The sequence below is a fragment of the Carassius auratus genome, chromosome 9 (assembly GCF_003368295.1).
Source record: "Carassius auratus strain Wakin chromosome 9, ASM336829v1, whole genome shotgun sequence".
NCBI classification, from domain to species: Eukaryota; Metazoa; Chordata; class Actinopteri; order Cypriniformes; family Cyprinidae; genus Carassius; species Carassius auratus.
This window is the reverse complement of record NC_039251.1, coordinates 15768447-15790450: the sequence shown is the minus strand read 5'-3', so window position 1 is coordinate 15790450 and position 22004 is coordinate 15768447. Positions and strand designations below refer to the sequence as shown.

Genomic DNA, 22004 nt, shown 5'->3' with positions numbered 1-22004 from the left:
TCTCCGTTGATATATGCTTCACATCACTTCCATTATTTCTTTCAGAACTTCTACAAAGAGGCCAATAAGATGTTTATGCCCACTGGTTATTCTCTGCCCTACGACACTCCCCTAAACAAACAGGCCAAGGCCAACAACATCATCACCAGCAATGTATGAGAACACCTCAGTTTACAAAATAAAAAAAGTGATTATAAGTTATGAATGCATCTCATCTGATGTCCCAATGTCTGTAGATGAAGTACAAGGAAGCCTATGAGCTGATGAAAGCCAGAGGCTACAAACTAGGTCCTGAAGATATTAACTTTGCCTCTGTAAGAAAGACTAACAAGGTCACCAACCAAGTAAGTCCAAGATAAATATAACGCGTTCCACTTTTGAAATGTAAACTTTATCACAAACAGGGATATTAGCTAGGTTTCTTTTTATCATAGCGACTGTATCGTGAGAAATATGAGAAGGAAAAGGACAAGATCCACTCTGAGTATGACACACCTGAGATCCGGCAGGTTAAGGCCACTCAACAAGCCATCAGTGATGTATGTATTTATTATAAAACATGCATTCTGTCTCACATGCTACACCCACAGAATTATTTGATGTAATAATGGTTTATTTCCCTACAGCTGTGCTATAAGGAGAAGTACTATAACAGCAGAGGAACTCTCCTGCCCATGCCCATCACCCCAGAGCTGATGCACTGCTTCCATGTCAACGAGCTCAACAGCGATGTAGGTGTCACCCGTACTACATGCACCCAAATTTACTGTGGCACACTGCAAGAGATGCATGCATAGCATTTCCCGCATTGACATTTGCAGGTATGTTAACTGTGTTTATATCTTCTGCAGCTAAAATATAAAGAGGATTTGCATTGGCTGAGAGGCATTGGCTGCTTTATGGCGGACTCTCCTGAGATGGTCCGAATCCGCGAGATCACCAAGTTCAAGGTAATTATTCATTCACTTGTTATGCAGATCATATTTCACTCATAATGGTTCATTTTGATGATTTCTGGTACTAATCAGGATTTTCTAATTTTTTTCTAGAAATCATATGAGGTTGATGCTAAGAAGAACTTCTCCAACTTCAGTGTAGTCCTGGACACACCAGAGTACAAGCGTGTGACTGAACTTAAGACCCACATGAGTAATGTGAGTGATTTTATATCAGCCTCAGGCCTGACATCGCACTCCTGTTTTAAAGCCTATATACGTTCTTAAATTTCTCTTTATCTGTTTTTCCCTTCCACAGATTGTGTACCGAGCTGAGGGCAATAAAGAAAAGACAAAATGTGCCACTACTGTGGATGCCCTGGAAATTAAGAGAGCCAAGTGGGCACAGAGTCTGACTAACCATGTAAGTCACTTTCAGCCCTTATCGCAATTAAGCTAAATAATGACTTGTTATAATGTGTAGAATTAATAAATAATGGTTTCATGGTAAATTTTACAAATGACAGTCTGGCCCTTCCAACATAACTGACAAAAACAATTCCCAAGCACAGAAAAATAGCTACTGTAAATTATCTTATTGTCATGGGCACAGAAATATTTATTTTATATATTTTTCTTTCAACAAATATAATGCAAAACAGCATTCCATTACTTGTAAGAAATATTAAAATTTCTTACCTGGTAGATTTTCTCAATTCACTGGAGAAAAGTAGATATTCACCATACAAAATATTATGACTCTGCACAGTTCAAGTACATTGATCTGGCATCCAAGGAGAGGGCCTTCTTCACCCCAGAATCACACACTCCCATCTTGGATCATGCCCGTTCCATGAAAGTGGTGTACAGTGAGGTAAGTTGAGCTATTTTAAGTATTAAATAGCATGTATGTATGCAGACAAGCCTGTAATTCTTCTATTGTATCATCTTTAGAAAAAGTACAAGGAACAGTATGAGAAGATGAAGCACAAGTATACTCCCATCCATGACACACCGATCCTGGTTCGTTCCAAGAAAGCCTACCTCAATGCCAGTGATGTAAGTCAACCATATGCCTTATTGCTTGCTTTATTGGACTGTTTGATATCAGTAATAGAGCCCCTCTAAAAAATCAACATCATTCCTCTTTAGTTGCGCTACAAGGAGACCTTTGAGCTGTCTAAGGGTCACTACCACGCTGACAAGGACGCCCTGGATATTCTCTGTGCCAAGAGGGTCAGAGATGACATCAGTGAGGTCAGTAAACTTAAAGACTTAAAGACATGAATATGATTTTTTCAAGAAATCCTGTCACTCACTCGCTCATTCCTTTTACAGGTCAAATACAGGGAGAAGTACATCAGCACTTTGGGCACCTGGAAGTCTATCCCTGACCGCCCTGAGTTCTTCCACAGCAGGATTGTGAGGGACTGCATCAGTGACGTGAGTAAAACAAAACGTCCTTCTTGTTTCTGTGATTTGACAGCTTACGGCATCATTGAAAGAAACTCATGTTGCTGTTTAAATACTCTCACATGTTCTTATCCATTTTAGATCAAATACAAAGAGGATCTGGACTGGATCAAGGGCATCGGTTGCTACGTGTGGGACACACCTGAGATGGTGCAGGCTGAACACAACAAAGCCCTCTACAGCGAAGTAAAGAAAAAACACAATTCTACTCATTTCTACTCATTGAATCAGTAATATGGTATATAACAAAGCCTCCACTTACTCTGTTCTGCTGGTTTTTGTTAACAGAGACTCTACAAAGCATCTTATGAGAAGAACAGAGCCAACTTCAGATACACATGTGACACACCATTCTTTGAGGCTGTCAAGAATGCTTCACTCTTGATCAATGATGTAAGTCAATGAACGCATGACTACATTTCATAATACAATGGTATATTAATAGCAATGAGAATAATGGAAAAGCAAGTAAAATACAAAGTGAATGCTTACATAACATAATCTGTTTCTCTTCCACTGCCTCTGTAATGGGTATAGCTTTAAAGGTAAACTATTACAACATGTACGTATATTACCCTCTCAGTTTGATGTCTGTTATGTTCATACTGTATGTATTTCTTTTCCCTTTAAGTCATATATTAACTAAGATTTCACTTTGAGTTGACCTGTTATGATGTATTTTCTCCTCTGAATGAGTGCTCATCTTTACTGCTCTCGAGGCGGTTGTCTTTAACTACTGTTTTGAAATCCTGAGCAGAGGTCCTACCGTGCCAGCTATGAGAAGTCTAAGGATAAGTACACCGTAGTTGTAGATGATCCTAGAAACATCTTGGCTAAGGAGGTCAGCAAGATGAGTCAGGTAAAGCCACCTGCTCCAGCCGCCCACTACGGGTCCATCGCCTGCCACAGGGGCCCGAGCATGAGGTCGTCTCCGATCCACTGGATGGCTCTGTCGCATGGCTTCCGTGTCTCTCGATTGTGTCTCTTTCTCTCCCTTGATTTAGGTGTCTGCTTCTGGACCAAATTTGTGTGCTCCAGATACTGCTTCGTCTGAACAGTTTGGGTGTTGGGTCATGAGTAATGGCTACTCTTTTGAAATCCCTTATCTGGAGTACACAGTTTGGAACTGAGCAACTCTACCTGGACTTCAGGAGCCAATTTCCGTCTCTGTCTTCACTCGTGGCATGATATGTGCATCTGTGTGTTTTCTCAATGGACAGGGAAAATATAAATTCAAGGCCAAGGAGTTACTTAAGAGTGGCTGCAATGAGCTGCTCCGTCCTGACATTCTTGTTGCGATGTACAACTCTGGCATGTGGAGTAAGGTAACCGTCTGCCTATTGGTACTGAGTCTCCATTCCCCATTTAAAATCTCATCTTTTCATCAATGCACCCCTAACTTCACTTTTGATAGTCACATGCAGCCTTTAACTATAACTAGTTTGGATTTTCTACCATACCCTGCTTTTAAAACACATCCACTGTTCACTTTCCATAACTTCATTCATTTTGCTCGGAAAAAACAGGTAAAACAGTTGTTCAGTATACAGAGTGAATGTAGAAGAGACTGGCACTATGACAGTATTCCCAAGCTGGCATTCATGCAAAGTCAGCTATATAGAAGAGGTAGATTTTAACCGAAAGTTAAGCTATTTTAAGATAAGGATGTTTTCATAAATGTGAGGTCAGGGCAACCATCACATTTTGTGGGTGCAAGATGTCACACGTTTTACCTTAAACTGTATTCAGTGAGTAAAAAGTGTGACAATTAGCCTTGTCTCCCCTACTTTAAGGTATAATGGTGGTGCTTTCCTCTAGTTTCTTTGAATGAGGTTTTGAGTCATTATTTTACAATGAAAAAGAAACGATGCATCAGTTAAATTAATTAATTAATTCAAATATTAAAATAAATAGTTTTGCCTTAAAACACATTTAGTCAAAATGCCAATGTTTAATGTGATTTGTCATATAAACAAAAGTATCAATAAAAGAAAAAATACATTCAGAGAAGATATGCCATGTTCAAAAGTTTTGCAGAAGAATGACCATAGAGATGAAGACATTATACGGTAGCATGAACTCAGTGTCTTTGTGTATACTGTTGCCTGAGGCTGCTTTTCACTTCCATCTTTTGTCTCACTGCATATTGCATGTAAGTTTGTGTGCATCTTTATGGACTGCTGTATATCCTAGTATCCATAAGTCATTTTTGCATGCTTTCCACTGGATGAATTTTGTGGAAGGCAAGTTTCAGCTTAAAATAAGTCTGTCATGATAAACCCTTCCATTTTAATGCATGATATTGGCAGTTATTATACAACTTTCTGTAACTTTTAATAACTTAATAAAGATTTGGAAATGCACTTTCTCTGACTATCATTTCTTGTCCATCACTTCCTGTAGTGGAAGTACAGAGAGCAGTATGAACGTGCCAAGACGAAGTTCACCGCAGTGCTGGATACCCCTGATTACCAAGTTGCCAAGCGCAGCAAGCAGATCAGCGATGTGAGTATCATCACCATCTGCCTTCCATAATGTGGAAAGCATTTGTACATGCATGTAGATGTTCCTAATTCCACTTGAGAATTACTCCAGTCATTGTATGTGAATGCATTCATCTGTTCTCTTCTTTAGATCATTTATAAGATGGAACACAACAAGACCAAAGCGACAAGTTACACTCTTGGACATGACACCCCCTCGAGCCAGCACATGAAGAAGGTCAAGGAGATCACCAGCAATGTAGGTTAACCTTTCATTACGTTTGCAGAAAGGAACCAAGTTTTTAATGTCAGTATATAATTAGTTTCAACCTTTTGTGTTTTTTTACAGCTGAAATACAAGGAAGTGTATGAAAGAAACAAGGCTCACATCAACATGGCCCCTGACGCTCATGACATTCGTGCAGCCAAGGAAGCCTACAAGAACATCAGCAATGTGAGTCTGCATTGATCTGCACTGAGCATCTGTGAAGCTGAATTGCAAGTCGGCGTCTCATTATGCATATCATTATTTGTGTTTTCCTCCTTGTAGCTTGACTACAAGAAGAAGTATGAGGCCACCAAGAACAAATGGATCTGGACTGTGGACAGACCTGATTTCATCCATGCTGCGAAGAACAGCTTCCAGCAGAGTGATGTTCGTGCCATTCTACTTTCTACCATGGTTTCAGTTATAGAGAGAAAAAAAACGATTATTTAATTCATTGATTTGTTTGTAATTCACAGGTTGAGTACAAGTACGATAAGGAAATGATGAAGGGCTGTGTAATCTCTATTCCTGATGATAAATGCACCATTCTGGCCAAGCAGAACACTGACCTTGCTAGCGATGTGAGTGCCATTTTTCATAGACATTTTCCATTTTTGAGAATCAACATACAAAATGTGGTTAGTTAAACTAATAAAAATGTCACTGTTCTTCAGGTGAAATACAAAGAGAAGTATGAGAAAGCCAAAGGCCAGTACATTGCTGTCCATGACACTCCTCAAATCCTTCATGCTAAATCAGTGGCTAAACTTGTGTCTGAGGTAAGGCACAATGTAATGTTGTAATGCATGTAGATTCATTTAAACGCCGTAAAATATTCATGTTTTGCAACTTTTTCTGCAGACCAAATACAAGGAGGCCAGCAAAAAGGATCACCAGTCAGGTGTCTTCACAACTCTTGCTGAAACCCGCGACACTGCCCACAGCAAAGAGATGGCCAAAATGACAAGTGCTGTAAGTCTAAATACTCAGTTTTCACCCCTTTATTACAATAAATCTCATTGTAGCAATTGAGATCACCAATCATAATCTCACATAATCTTTTCACAGAAATTGTACAAGGAGAAGTTTGAGAAGGAGAAAGGCAAGTCTAATTACAACCAAATGATTGCTCCTCCCGAGGTGCAACATGCCATGGAAGTGGCCAAGAACCAAAGCAATGTAAGGAGCTAGTATCGAAGTATCGACCTCAAACAATAGTCTCAGACAGAGAACGTTGTAAATCCCACATCTCTTTTTGTATAGTTTGCCTATAAGCAGGAGGCTAAAGCCAAGCTGACGTACACTTCGGTTGCTGACCGCCCAGACATCAGGAAAGCCACTCAAGCTGCTAAACTCGTCAGTGAGGTGAGGGTCACTTTAAAGGGACAGTTTAAATTCGGTTCACTTACTCAGCCTTATGTCCTTCCAAACACATGAAACTTTCATTCATCTATATTTAAAACATCTATATATGGTCAACAGCAGCTCAGCTGTGCTTGCTTGACACCCAAGGAACAAACCTTATTGGTTCTTACACACAAAGTGACATGATTAATGTTTACGTCATGTTTATATGTGATTAGAAACATACGCTAAATCTGTTATTATATAAAATGATTGTCTTTTCTACAGACTTGAATTAAAAGCTCAATTCATATGAATTCTTTTTACGCACTTACGATTCTCTTTATTAGTCAAGGGGTGATATGTGCAAAATTTGAGATGATATGTTCACTTTTTCATAAAAGCATGAAACTTGGTACAATTACACAGTTGAGGGCCCTGAACATTTTCAGAAATGGAACCATGGCAAAAACACCTTGTTGTTGCCATGGCGACCATTTTACTTTCCGCCATAACCAAGAAAAGGTGATGTCTACCTCTATGTTTGGATGGTCAAGGATTACAGTGATACAATATACAGCAACATAAACTTTTCAGTTGAAGAGTTAATGGTGAAATCAGCAATATGAGAAGGAAATCACAGTATCTGAGCATTCATGCCTTTATAAAAAAGTTTACATTATTTTCACATATCACCTGGACTATATGTACTTTTTAAAGGGTAATGGACTTTTTAAATGGAGGGTAAGAAACCTCTCAGGTTACCCTAAAATATTTGTGTTTCAAATAAGAACTGAAGTCTTATGTTTTTAATCACATTGGAGTAAATAAATCATGATAAGAGTTTTTATTTTTGAGTGAACTGTGGCTTTTTCTATGCAATCCTCCTTAGTAAAGTCTTGACAAAAAGCATGTATTGGTGTACTAGTAGGTAGTTATGGTTGCAAAAACTGTTCTTGTAGGTCGGATACCGTGATAAGGCTCGCCAGGAGGCCAGCCGTGGTGGAACGCTACTCGGACGTCCTGATATCACCCTGGCCACTGAGGTGTCCAAACTGACCAGTCAGGTAATACCGTTCACACTAGACGCGATGCAATCCGCAGACTTTAATTGTATTTATCCCCAAGGAGCACAGGGCTTTTGTTTGAAGCTGCTGGATATGTATTTTGACAGTGATTTCCTTCACCTTCACCATCATGGAAGCTGCATGTCTTTATTATGTGGTAGTACTCAAAAATAACTGTAGTATTTTCCAATGCCTCAGCAGTGCTTCTGATGCCCATCAGCATTAATGCTATCATTGTCTATGTGAGCTCTGAGTGTCTCTTGTAATCTGTGCCATCCTCATCTGCTCACTGTTCTCTCTCTGCGCTCCATTTATTCATGTATTTCCACCTGATTACTTTCCTTTCTCTATAATCCATCCATCTGTTCATTCATAAATTCATTTTCACTCTTCTGTCCCATCTCATTGTTGTTACCCTGCCATTTCACTGCACTTTTTAGGTGGAGGAAAAGCCATCCCTCCATGGTGCTGCCTCATTTGACACTCCTCAGATGCGTCACATTAAGAAAATGAGTGCCGTGACTAGTGATGTAAGAAGGGTCCCTGGCCCCTGGGGGCGACATTTGCACTTCTCTGTCTGTCTGATGTCTATGTTCTCTTTCCCTCTGACTCACCTAGTTGTTGAACTCCAGTGGCACTCAATTTGATAAGATTTTTGGGTCCTGTGGACATCCTGTAGACACGTTTTTTGTTGTTGTTGGTTTTCAGTGGTTCTGCCCATTCAGTTTTACATTTCCACCCATGTCATTGTCTTTTTGTTGCTCATTTTGTCTCATTTTGTGTTTGTCATGCATTGCCTTGTTGCCAAGCATAGGCTTATAGGCCAGCACTCACAGTTTTGTCAGACTTGTTTCTGTTGCATTCTTTTGACATGCTGTCATATTGAGGAGTGTGCAGATTTAGTATACTATACTCTATTATTCATTTGTTATATTATGTACAGAATTAAATGAATGCTAAATCATTCATGTGATTGCTATGTTTAAGAGACTAGAAACGCACTTACCATAATTGAAGACTGATTTTATTTTGTAGTATTGAAAATGATCATTTGGTCTACACACTCCTCATGTTACTCTCTTTGCTTGATGTCACAAATTTGATTCCTCCACAGATCTGGAGTTTTTCAGAATCTCTGGGATAAGATTCAACCTTTTTACTACCTTTCCTTTAGTTAAAGCTGAATTGTGTCGTTTTTCTTTAAGTAGGCAATTTTTTTTAGGGATGGTTTAACCACAAAATGTAATTCTTTCATTTACCCACCTTCATTTTCATAAAACTTCCATCCATAAGACTTTTGTTTATCTTCGAAAACAATATATATATATATATATATATATATATATATATATATATATATATATATATATATATTGTGTTAGTTTGGAGCAGGATTTTCTGTTGTGCACCCAGCCACTCACACATAGGACCACAAGTACACAATCTTTGCTTCAAATTCATGTGTTTTTTTTTTTAATTCCTATTGGAAAGCAAGGCTGCTTATGAAAATGGAAGGGCACTATTGCACTCTGTTGGTTCAGTGATGCTAGTGACAGAAACCCCACACTTCAGCTTTAATACCACAAATAGTATATGTTGATGTGATGCTTTTGAATGCTCTGAACTTTATGTTGGTCTTCCCATTTAGGGCTAGTACAGTGTGAACATGATCTGAATCATACTGTATTAGAACCAAATGAAACCCTATTGCAACGAGACTCTTTTTAGTGTCACTTCCTTTCCACTGATGACTGCATGGAACGATTAATTTAATATTCATGTCTGTGCCTTTTGCAAGCATTTTGGCTCAGAGATGGAGATAATACAACACTACCAGCAACTAACAATGTCACTGTCCTCTCTCAAAAGCTGAAGTACAAGGAGAAGTTTGACAAGGAGATGAAAGGAAAGAGACCACAGTATGATTTGAAGAACAGCAAGATTTATCAGACTCTGAAGGATGCCAATGATCTTGCAAGCGAGGTGCTTCAATCTTTAAAATAATTTGAAAGAACAGTTTTTTTACCAGTCCCATGTTAAGAGAGTGTTTCATATTATGGTGCATTTTTGCATATATCTATCATGCAGGTGAAGTACAAAGGGGACCTGAAGAAGATTCACAAACCAGTTACGGACATGGCAGAGTCTCTGTCCATGCAGCACGGCCTGAGCACGAGCAAGCTGGCCAGTGATGTAAGAGCTCTACAGCCGGCTTCATTTCCCTCTCATCAAAACTGCTTTATCTCACACTTTGTAACAGTCAAATAGCACATCTTCATGTAATATCACAAGATCCATCTTTCATCCTTATAGAAAGCTCCCATTTTAAACTATTTACTCATTCCAGGCTATCATTTGGTAGTGACCCTCGTCATCCGTTTTTAAACATACTACTACTAGCATTCGATTTGAACTTATCTCCACTTTTGCTCGCACGTGACCCTAGAGCTATTCTTTCTTCTTCTTCTTCTTCTTCTTTTTTTTTATTAACATGCCTAGTGCTTATAAGCGCTCTAACATCTCATTTTTCCCATTTTTCCCTTAACAACATTCCCTGCTACATTTTTCTCTGGATGCCTTTTTTTTCTATCTACATTTTTGATTTCCATTATAATGTGTCCATATAAACTAGAAAAGGAAAACTTACCAAAGCAGACCTTGAATGTTTGCTTGACACATTTATCTGAACATTTAAAAATGATTTGAAAAGGTTATTGTTATGGATAACCTTAAAATCGGGTTATTTAGGCCATATGTATTTTAAAACCTTGGGCTGTTTGAAGTTTTGAGTTACAAGTCTTAGACTGAATACCCCAGTTTACTTACAGTTTGAAAAAAAATATTTAAGGGTTTGATTGAAAAGGTTTTAAGGATATTAAGACTGAATACTTGGACGTGTCAAAGTGAGATTTGAAGTTTGGATGAAAATATGTTTTATAGGCTTCCATAGCTAATGTGTTCTGCTTGAGCATTATGGGTGCTTGGTAGGCAGTTACTAGACAGTTGTTAGGTCATTCTGGTTGGTTGTTAGAGCATTGTCAGGTGGTTACAAAGCCTAATGAGTCAAAACAGGATGAAGGACAGTGTCAAGTTTGGTGAAAACAGCTTAAAAAACTCTAGAAGGAATTACTTCATGCATTATCAAAAGAAGTCTAAGGGATATTTTGGGAACTGTATGCCCCGCTAAAGATAAAACATACTGTTCATCTGATGAATTAGAAAATATATAATGCCCTAAATAAGACCAGTCTGTTGATCTGTGCTGGTGTATGTAGTTTGAATGCTCTAGAAGTAAGTTAAGTTAGCAATTTTGATATTAGAACATTTCGTTTTTTGCTCATTACATTATCAGTGTCATTATGTCCATATACAGGTACGGCCTCCTTCATGTTTTGTGAACATGACAGCCGTTCTTTTCTTTTTCTTTTTTTTGTCCCCACTTTTACTTCTTTTGGTCATTTTTGGCCTTCTTAACATGGGAGAGATGAAGCACTGGATTTCCATTTTGTTTTATTGAGCTGCTTTTGGCCGTTCCTCTTTAGTACCAGTACAAGAAGAAGTTTGAGGAAAGTAGGGGTCACTACCTTATGATATCCGACACACCTGAGCAGCTTCACCACAAAGAGGCCTCAGAGCTGCAGAGTCAAGTAAGTCACATAGAGTTCTAGAGCTTTCTGCAGCTGACGTCACCTGCTTCTCTGTGTGTGAAACCAAGACTGATTCGACACATACTGGACCTGTTTATTTCATTTCATCAGGCTAGTCAGTGTAGATCTTGTTATCATTTACATTTCATTTGTTTGGGTTAGTTTGTCCTGTAAAACTGCTTTACAAGGACTCATTTGTACATTATGTAATAACAAAGCTTCAAAAACACATTACTTCGTCATTAAAAACCCAGACATTTTATACTGTAAAAACACCATAAACATCCATTGTATTTTAATGAATTTTCCACACTCTTAATCCTACAGCAAACTCTATTCTCAGTCTTAGTGCTTAAAAACATAATAAGCCAGATTGAGTGACATCCAATAAACAATATAAAAATACAGCACAGACTGAACAAAAAGATTCAATATGCAAACAAAGCTTTGGTGTTTGCTTTATAAGCATTATTTGCTTAACCAATAACTTTTTTCTATTTGCATGTTCCTCACCTTTGGGCTTTTGTTGAATACAGGTGAAATATAAGGAGAAATATGAGAGAGAAAGAGGCAAAGCCATGCTGGATTTCGAGACTCCTACTTACGTAACTGCTAAGGAGGCTCAACATATGCAGAGTCAGGTAAATACTGCTGCCCAAGCTTATTGTATTCAGTGCAAAACAAATAACAGCATACATTGCTCAAGTATTCTTTGCAACCCAGTGTGAATAAATGAGAAATGCTAAGTGGAATTCAAATACTGTGCTTTTGTGTGGATACAAAATATTGCAATGCTGGTAAGTAATTGAGACACCACAATTTCCAACCAGGACCCATGGATATATGGTAAGCATTTAGGTGTGTCATGTGTTTATATCGGTTTCACTGTACATACAACACACTGAAATGGGAGAAAGCAGTTTAAGTGAATGTCAAGATACTCAAAAGATAAACTGTAAAAATGTCACTGACTGAGGAACCCGTGTGACCATGGACACGTATTCCAGAAGCTTCATGTATCTCTCACTCTTCTATCTTTGCGGTGGATAGAAAGAGTATAAGAAGGACTTTGAGATGACAATGAAAGGAAAGAACCTCTCTGGGTTGGAGGTCACCCCTGCCATGATGCATGTCAGACACGCTACGAAAATTGTTAGCGAGGTAACATAAAGCCCTTATATATTCTTTCTTCCATCCTGGTAATAATACTAAGACCACATACACGTTATAATCCTTCCATGAGTGTCTTTGAAGTTTCCATTACACATGAGTAGGTTATAGTTAGTATGCATGAAGCATCCTTCCACTGTAATACACTCTCAGTAATTCCCTTCCCCTTCCAACATCTATATGTGTGTGTGTGTGTGTGTATGTGTGTGTGTGCGTGCGTGTGCGCGCATGTGTGTGTTTTCTTTTGATGTTTGTTTTCACAAGGTTCCCACAGTAATGGAAGACCTGGAGATGTTAGGACATTTAATTGAAGGGCAGGATTTCCAGGTTTTTGGAAATTGTGATTCAAGGCAAGGAAATGAACAAAGTTCCAAAAAATCACGAACGTGTCAAGACATAGACATGAAAAGTCAAGTTATGCTCGGATTCGGCTCGTAATGCATAACTGTGCAATCTCTTTTAAATATTTGTTTATGATTTCTCATGACTGACTAGAAATGTCATTAAAATTCATTGATCAAAAGTTGTGGGGACCCTGTTATCAAGGTTTGTCAAATTTTTTGTGGTGATTTTTTTTAAAACTTACATTAAATCTATTTTTAATTTATTTTATTTGAACGGTGTTAGATCTTAGTTTGGCTTCAAAATCATTTGAATGCTGCTTCGAAAAGAATGTACATGTTAAGGAGTCTCAGAATGTTTTTGCCAATATTCTTGCCTGTGAAATTTCTGTTAAGCATTGTTTATGTCTATATCAGGTTGCTTTTCAAACTCAGCAATGCATTTGCTCGGTGTAGACTGTACTCAGTTACTTTAATGGTGTCTGGACAACATGCACCTTGATTCTATTCCGGATGTGAAGCTTTATCTCAAACCTTGAGCAAATGCTTGGTGACGTTGAAAAAAATGTCTGTGAGCACAGTACTGTGTCTATGTCTGTGTGTGCTATGTGTCTGCAGTCTTTCAGTTCTTCTCCGCCTTGTAGAAAGAGTACAAGAGGGATCTAGAGGAAGGAGTGAAGGGTAAAGGTCTTACAGTGCTGGAGGAAACTCCTGAGTTACTGAGAGCAAAGAATGCTACTCAGATTCTGTGTGAGGTAGGATGGCTAAAGCTCAGCTGAATTATCTTACCTGCAGCCCTCTGCCACAACACCATTTCCTCCTCAACACACTAATCAGACAGAAAATAGTCCATTTGCCTCTTGCTATAGAGAAAACTAACCAAGCTAATGGAGTTTCCCTTTGGTTTGCCATCTAACCAAGTTTGGTAAAGCACAAAGAACTCCCACTAAATGTCAAGTTGTCTTTCAGTTCTAAATGACCTCCCTTATTTTTATTTTATTTTTTTGTTTACACCTTTGATGTTAATATCCTCTTATTCTTTGCCGTTTTTATGCAGCTTTATTATAGTGATTGTAGCCCACAGGAATGATTTTTGGTGTGAATGCAAATATCACTGATAAACACAAACATATGCACTTGGTCACATGAGTATGATCATGTCTGCCCATTTCCTGCAGAGAGAGTACAAGAAATCATTGGAGCAGGATATCAAAGGAAGGGGCATGTTGGCTTTGGCTAATGACACTCCAGACTTCTTGAGGGCAAAGAATGCCACAGATATCCTCAGTCAGGTACACAAATGATCTTCAACCCATCATTTAAATGTTTCCCTGAGTTGTGAGGTGATTCCTTCACCTATCAGCATCAACCTTTCAACATGAATTGATACATGGATTTGTTTCCCAGGCCAAGTACAAGCAGAGTGCTGAGCATGACAGAGCCACATACACCACAGTCATTGACACCCCTGACATCCTCCACGCTCAGCAGATCAGGAACATCGTGAGCCAGGTATGAGGCTTTTGATGTTTATTGCACATGTGTTGGCAGAAAATTACAAATTCACACAAATCAGGGATTCACATAGTAGACACCATTTGATAACGGTATATATATTTTTTCAGCTTGACGTCTTTTGTCCACGAACAGTTTCTGAAGGTTATCACCATTATTTTCACTAACTATTGGTAAAAAAAAAAAAAAAAAAAAAAAAAAAACCTTTTTGGCCGTTTTTTACCTTATGTGTGGAAAGTGAAAAGTCCTAAAGCTATTACCCAGTGCCTCTGATTTATAACAGATATTGATTGTTTAAGTGTATATCATGAACAGTTCAACTTTAACAAATTCTGTCAATGCAGTATTGCCATTTTTGTGTTTCATCCTACAGAAAAAGTACAAGGAGGAGGCTGAAAAGACCATGTCACACTATGTGCCTGTGTTGGACACTCCTGAGATGCAAAGAGTGCGTGAGAACCAGAAGAACTTCAGCACTGTAAGTGTTTCTTCAAGGGTTTGAGCCGGTCCATATTCTTTTCCTGTTTTATTCATCTTCGCTTATATGTAATATTTGTATCCTTTGTTGTCTTTGGTCCCTGTGTTTCCTGTTTGTCTATGAGAAATATAAATGAGAGGCAGATATGAAAAGAGTAGCCTCACATTTCTAATGATGGCTTAGTTACAGTAGTTGTCTACATCACAAATCTCTCTAGATGAATCTGAACATTTTTGGTTGCACTGTGTTGTCTTGCTACATTTTTGTGTCATTTTTGACTGCCTTTGTGCTCTTTTCTTTTTAGCTTCAGTACAAGATTGACCTTAAAAAGAGTAAGGGCAAAGTTTCAGCATTAAAGGACACCCCTGAAATGCTTCGTGTTAAAGAAAATACAAAGAATTTCAGCTCGGTACTTACTGCCCAATGAGTATCATTTTCTTCCTACATTCTAACCACAAACTTTTTCCATTTCTTGCTTTACAACACCTTTTTCTTTTTTTCTGTTCTGCAACCACAAGTTAACACATTTCTTTAACACTTTTTATATCATGTAAATATAGATATCCTAAACAGACCTAAGTCTAATATAGTCATTAACTAAACTAGCAAAGCCACTAACGGTAATCAACAAATTTGATGCTGTTGACCTTTCTTCATCCTAAACAATATCTCTAACCATTTTACAACCTTACTTTTTACATATTTTACATCTTACTTCAGTTTCTGGTTTGTATTTGTCTTCGGTGATGTGTGTTTGAAATCTTTCTGTTTCTTTGTTTGTCCTTTTCTCCCATGTTTAGTCTGTTTTTATGTTGCAAGGGCAATTTCTGAAGTGTGCGCAGACAAAACAAATGAAAACTACCTATCCCAAGGGATAACAAAAAACAAATGTTAATGCCTCCTTATGCTTGTACAATACCAAAGATCCAATACAAGGAGGAACTTGGTCAAGGAACAGCTTATATCTGAAACCCCTGAGATGAAGAGGGTTAAACACAATCATGAGGCTGTTAGCACGGTACACTGCGGTGTGACTCCATCATTCACCCTGCTTCCTGTTGGAGGGCCCCATAAATGCCTCCTGATTTTAGTCAAAATTACGTCAGTATCCTAAGCAAAGTAATATCAAACACAAACATTCATTCTAATATATTCCATCTAATATCAGGCTATAATTTTAATGTTTCACTGAGTTGAAATGAATAGGCACTTCCTCTCTTCATTTTAAATAACATTAAATAACACGGCCCATACATTTACCCATCTTCATTTTTCTCAAGACTTGACTAGTGTTACATTGTTTAAAACTGTTCAGTTCTTAATGGACTGAAGTGTGTATTAGATGAAATACAGGAAGTCAAGGCATATCTGTAGCCGACCTTCCTGAGGTGAAGCGTGTACAGGAAACTCAGAAGAACATCAGCTCGGTAGCGTTTCCTCTTTGAAGTATGAAATATTTTGTAGCATTATAAATGTCTTGGCTGAACAATTTAATGCCTTCTTGCTGAATGAAATTATAAAAAATTTACCAGACTCTAAACTTTTGCACAGTAGTGTTCATATCTCATACCATATATAATTGCTCTATCACATTTTATTTTTTTATTTTGCTAGAGATCAATGTTCTTTTTCTATACTTTTATTTTCATGTGTTTTGTGTTTTATTTCAACAGTTTTGCATTTCTTTTTACACATTAATATTTGAAGACTATTGACATTTTTACCTTTTTTTGCCCCATTGCCTGTACAAGCTTAAAGATCCAATACAAGCAAGATTTGGGAGTAGGACCAGCTATTTCAGAAACCCCAGAGATGGAGAGAGTTTAATGCAATCAGCAATATATTAGCACGGTACACTGCGGTGTGACCCTCTATCCCAGCCGTAAAACATTCCCTGTTCCTCGTCTCTCCGTCATCTAAGAAAACCTTTTAGCCTCCGTCTGTTTATACTAGTCCCTCTACTGACCCTAAAAATAAATCACTGCATCGAATCCATCATTTGTAACAATATGTATAACTCTCATGTGACAAAATCCTGTCCCACATTATCCTCTTAAAGACATCAGTAATACTTAGTTTTCAATTTAGATGTAGGTTAATAATTAGCAACTTTTTCATGTAATAATTAGGTACCAACCCATACATTTCAACTGAAGTTTTTTAATTTATAAATTTTACAAAGCCTTGCAGTTTATCAACAACATTATCGATACCTTAAACACAATTGCTTTGCTCCCAAACCTAACAAGCTGCCTATTCTAGAAAGTATTTTAAAGCATCATAAGCACGCTTCTGACCTGAAAACTGTTTTGGCACCTTTATGGAATTTTATGCTATTTGTGTAGAGCTGTCTATGTGAAAATTTACAAATACTCCACTTTTGGGCACTTATGATACAATTTTAGAAGGCAGCTAAACTAAGGGTTTGGAAAAGGGCTTATATTGTCGTGTATGTCATCTTTGTGTGTGTTCATTCTCTAGCTGTTTTGGTTCACTCTTGTGTTGTTTATTTAATATGTCGAAATTAATTCTTGGGTAGATAAAATACAAGAAAGTCAAGGTACAGCCATACCGGACCTCCCCGAGATGAAGCGGGTCAAAGAGAATCAGAAGCACATCAGCTCGGCAGTGGAAGCTCCACAAGGGTTTACTTGAGAGTGGCTCTGATCCCATTAACGCTTCCAGTTTACTTCATCATTTCCAATTTATACAATCCCATCATTGATGCGAAACAATTGAAGCATATGAAATGTATTGCTTAAACCCCATTTTCATCTAATGTAACTGACCACATCATATTCCACCCTAGTTAGGTCCCCTTTCTGCTGTGAGCTCAAATATATGGACTTATTCAACTCCAGACATTGTTGCTAATCCAATACCAGATGAGCTCTTGTATCCCACATTTGTCGTTTTCCCTTCCCTTTTTAAATCTGGGATATAAGCTCATTGTGCGTTGTGTGTGATGTTTGATGTGACTGCTCTCCAAAACTCTTGCGTCTGTCATGGTGTTTAGTGTCTGACTGTCCTCTGGGGGGCGCTGTTCTTTTCTACTCTAGGTTTTATATAAGGACCTGTCTGCGAAGGGAACGCCTGTGGTGTTCACTCCAGAGATGGAGCGGGTCAAACGGAACCAATTGCAGATTAGCGCGGTACTCACAGCCACAGGACATGAGTGTGTGTTTGTGTGTCATGTGTACACGTAACCGCTCTAATACCTTCATTTCATGTAGGAGGCTAATACAATTAACTGTACTCTTCCATATTCTGAATGTAATGCTGTAACCGATCATCATCACTACATCTTCATCTTCAACTTCATCTCGGGACCCATCTTCTTTTAATCCAGCCCTCTGAAGACCCTTCTAATTCATCTGTCTGAAATCACAATAACACCCAGGGGGGGTTCATGTCATTTGTCTGTCTAATGATTTCCTGGTGTGTCTTCCACAGGGTCTTGATACAAAAACTAATTCCAGAATGATTTGGTTTCTAATATATGTATGTGCGGTGTTGTCTCGTGTCCAGGTTCTGTACTCGGACAGCTTCCGCAAGCAGGTGCAGGGCAAGGCCGCCTTTGTGCTGGACACCCCTGAGATGAGACGTGTTAAAGAAACCCAGCGTATCATTTCTGGAGTAAGATTATTTTTAAAATCCATACCTTTATCAATAGGTTGCTATATGTATCCACTGATTTTTCTATAGTATATGAAGGGCAACCTGTTGCATCTCAACTTTATTTTAAGGTCCAATTTAAAACTAATGTTTGCTTTCAAGTTCCTTTGCATCTCCTGCCTCATGTATTGCTGTCTGTGGGTCTTCTCAGGTCAGATACCACCAGGACTTTGAGAAGAGTAAGGGCAGCTTCACCCCCACCATCTCTGACCCCGTCACTGAGCGCGTGAAGAGAAACACCCAGGACTTCAGTGACATCAGCTACCGCGGCATCCAGAGACGTGTGGTGGAGATGGAGAGGAGACGTGCAGAGGAGCACGATCAGGAGACCACCACTGGTCAGCTGACACATGCTGTGTTCTGTGCACACTTACCACACTTGAGTTTAGAAACAGAATTCTCTTCCCATAAATATAGAAAAACATGCCTCTTGCAATATGTAAAGAATTATATACAGAGACATTCACTAAACTAGGTTTCCTTTTTCTCAAAGATCTGCGTGTGTGGCGCACAAACCCCGGCTCTGTCTTTGACTATGACCCTGCCGAGGACAACATCCAGTCTAGAAGTCTTCACATGATGTCAGGTAGGACACTACTCTTCTGTCACTGGACTTAAGGCCCCGATACACTTCAAGTGAAACCGAAGAACGAACTGATATAATTTCGAACAAAATCTGGCCAAAACGAAGTTTGTTTAGTTTCTGGAGAAGTTCATACCGACTGCAAAACACCTTTGTACTACCATTGGTCCATGACAATTACATCATAGGAGGTGTGCACTGAGGCTCCACCTTCTTTCCCACTTAACTTTTCTCTAGGTTCACTTCGTCCTTGGAGGTGAGATGTCTCTTTATTCAATATATCGAATAAAGTGCAATTTAAATACATGTGACGTGACATCATGGGAGTGCTAATTTGCAGAGCTTGTGCAAACATACCCATGTTTCTGTGATCAAATGCTTTTTATAAAAAATGCTCTCTGTTGAGGAAAGCGCAAAGCACATATTTATATTAATTTAAATGCTGCTTTCATCAGAGTGGGTGGTGTCGGGATGTTCGCTAACACTATATACCGCTGCACAAGTATATCAAACTTCGTTTTACCCCTAAATGAAGAAAGAACTTTAGAACCTTTAGGCCTTATTTGAACAGCTCTCGGGAATACTTGATTGTGATTGGGCAGTTGTTGCATCCTTGACTCACCTGCACTTGTATAATGACCTGTTGGGCAGTTGTACACCCTATACTGTGGATGTATATTAATTTGCCACCTTCCTTGCTTGATGACAGTCTGTCAAAGAGGAGGTAATGCTGACATGTTTGTCCCATTGTTTCAGTCCAAGCCCAGCGTCGCAGTAAGGAGCACTCCCGCTCCACCAGCGCAATGAGTGGTGTGGGCGATGAGAAGTCAGAGGTGTCTGAGACCGTGGACCACCACGCATCCCTCTACAGCAATGGCTTTGGTGTCTCCGCTCTACACGGTACGTTAAAAAGGCTTGAATTGTCTTGACCCTGGGTTTAGCATGATAGTCTGCCATTAAAAATGATCTTTTTGTTAATGATTCATCCATGTTTCATTTTTAAAGCTTTTTTTTTTTAACCAAAATGACTATCTTTTAGTGAAATGCTAGACGTCTCTCTCTGGTGATGTATCCCAGACTTCTCCAAACATTAGGTCCACTTATACTCCATCCCTTTCTTGCAATCGACTGCAAGCTTGCATGTATATGTATATGTATATATATATATATATATATATATATGTATATGTATATATATATATATATATATATATATATATATATATATATATATATATATATATGGCCAGCGGCCAATTAATGTTGAAAAGCAAGAGAAAAAAAGGGCACATGCAAATCTAACTGACATCACAAATTTGACATGAAGTTGATTTATATTAAACATATTGGCCTACATATACATTAAACCAATTTCAGAGTAGGATTAACTTCCTGTTTTCACCCAATTAATGGAAGAAATTTAAAAATAATGTTACACCAACTTCTTAATATCACCTCCATAACAGCTTGTGCCCCAAATGCTGTTATGCACACCTCAAACTATCAAATGTAAGCTACAGCCTTTCATTCTTTAGTAACTGCTGAGGCTTTAAAATGCATCGTAAAACTATTGATCTTTCCTACCATCTCCCTAATACTAATAATGATTCAAATCTAATTGTAGAAAGTAAAAACAAGTGATATAGAAATATATACATTTAGATCTGTGCTGTTGTCGTGTAGGTTACACACAGACCAAGACAACTGAGGTTCAGCAGAGATCCTCCTCTGTGGCAACACAACAGACCACCGTTTCTTCTGTCCCCTCACATCCCTCAACCACTGGAGTAAGTACTGAGAGATCACTGCCATTATAGTAATATAATGCTAATATCGTATGTGTTTGCATATACCCTACATATTCAATGTGTATTTGATAGTGAAGTCGGTTGTTTAATATTGTCCATTTTCCCTTCAACAGAAAACCGTCCGTGCCATGTATGACTACCCTGCTGCAGACAAGGATGAAGTGTCCTTCAAGGACGGTGATGTAATTGTGAACGTGCAGTCTATCGATGAGGGTTGGATGTATGGCACTGTGCAGCGTACCGGAAAGACTGGTATGCTCCCTGCCAACTATGTGGAAGCCATCTAAATACAACTACTGCCTTCTCAAACTCCCTGTGGATGACGGAGTTTGATATCTACTCAGTACATGCTATTTTATGTTTACTTATGTTAGTCCAAGTACGGTAGTTATGCTATTGTTTGTCCTCATTAATGTTAGGAAATTTCGTTTGTGCCCATATCACAATGTCTTTTGTGGCATGAGAAAAACTGACAAACTATACATCCCTATTTAAGTCACAGACAATTGTATTTATCTTTGTTGTTCTATTCTAACAGTTAAGTAACTGGAGCCCATTGTTTTTGTATATTGCAATCACACTACATTCAAAGAAGGCCATCCTGAAAGTTTTAACGTTGAAACACTTGCACAACGAGAGATGGGCTCACGGTTCACTTTATATGTGAAAAAGGAATATCCGAAATTCAGTGTTTTATAAAAACCGAACAGCGGCACTAAGGTTGCCATATGAAAATGAAAAGAAAAAAAAACCATGACATTGAGGACAGGCCATCAGTTCCTCTAAAGTGAAAATGCATTGATGTTAAAAACAAGCCTCCTCCCTCCCTTGCTGAAGGCTGGCCACTATTTGTGTGTGTTTTGTTTCTGATTCTGTAAGTGTGGGGTCAGAGGAAGATGTAAACCTTGAATCAGTAGCTAATAAAGCACACCACGCTTCTGCAGTCAATCCGTTTTCCTTTCATGGATTTTGTTCCTTTTTTTATTATTATTATTGATCAACAACAAAAGGTTGAAGTTTCTTTTAACTTAAAAAAAAATCTTAAAGGGACGGTTCACTTAAAAATAAAAATTATGGTTATAAAATAAAAAATAAATTATATATAAAGTATCTTTATGTTTGAAGATGATTAACAAAAGTACACAATTTTCAGTGAAATATTCTTTTTATAGTATATAACGCAGTAGAACACTTGATATTAAGATGATTCAACGTTA

General features: G+C 38.3%; 1 protein-coding gene across 1 annotated transcript in view; it reads left to right on the top strand.

Annotated features, from left to right (window-relative positions):
- Window positions 1-21735, top strand: part of LOC113108497 (nebulin-like) — a 57532-nt gene extending 35797 nt beyond the window's left edge. Inside the window, 41 exon segments of the mRNA XM_026271672.1 lie at window positions 46-153; window positions 237-344; window positions 435-539; window positions 627-731; window positions 852-950; window positions 1050-1154; window positions 1255-1359; window positions 1705-1809; window positions 1890-1994; window positions 2088-2192; window positions 2274-2378; window positions 2490-2594; window positions 2697-2801; window positions 3166-3267; window positions 4812-4913; window positions 5043-5150; window positions 5241-5345; window positions 5442-5546; window positions 5636-5740; window positions 5834-5938; window positions 6021-6131; window positions 6228-6338; window positions 6423-6524; window positions 7466-7570; window positions 8011-8100; window positions 9440-9553; window positions 9659-9763; window positions 11754-11858; window positions 12268-12378; window positions 13373-13483; window positions 13907-14020; window positions 14136-14240; window positions 14617-14721; window positions 15026-15130; window positions 17781-17873; window positions 18250-18357; window positions 18548-18734; window positions 18890-18982; window positions 19736-19879; window positions 20663-20766; window positions 20901-21735. Of these exon segments, the coding sequence (XP_026127457.1) occupies window positions 46-153; window positions 237-344; window positions 435-539; window positions 627-731; window positions 852-950; window positions 1050-1154; window positions 1255-1359; window positions 1705-1809; window positions 1890-1994; window positions 2088-2192; window positions 2274-2378; window positions 2490-2594; window positions 2697-2801; window positions 3166-3267; window positions 4812-4913; window positions 5043-5150; window positions 5241-5345; window positions 5442-5546; window positions 5636-5740; window positions 5834-5938; window positions 6021-6131; window positions 6228-6338; window positions 6423-6524; window positions 7466-7570; window positions 8011-8100; window positions 9440-9553; window positions 9659-9763; window positions 11754-11858; window positions 12268-12378; window positions 13373-13483; window positions 13907-14020; window positions 14136-14240; window positions 14617-14721; window positions 15026-15130; window positions 17781-17873; window positions 18250-18357; window positions 18548-18734; window positions 18890-18982; window positions 19736-19879; window positions 20663-20766; window positions 20901-21074 (4494 nt within the window). The 3' untranslated portion in view covers window positions 21075-21735.
- Window positions 21736-22004: the final 269 nt, after the last annotated feature.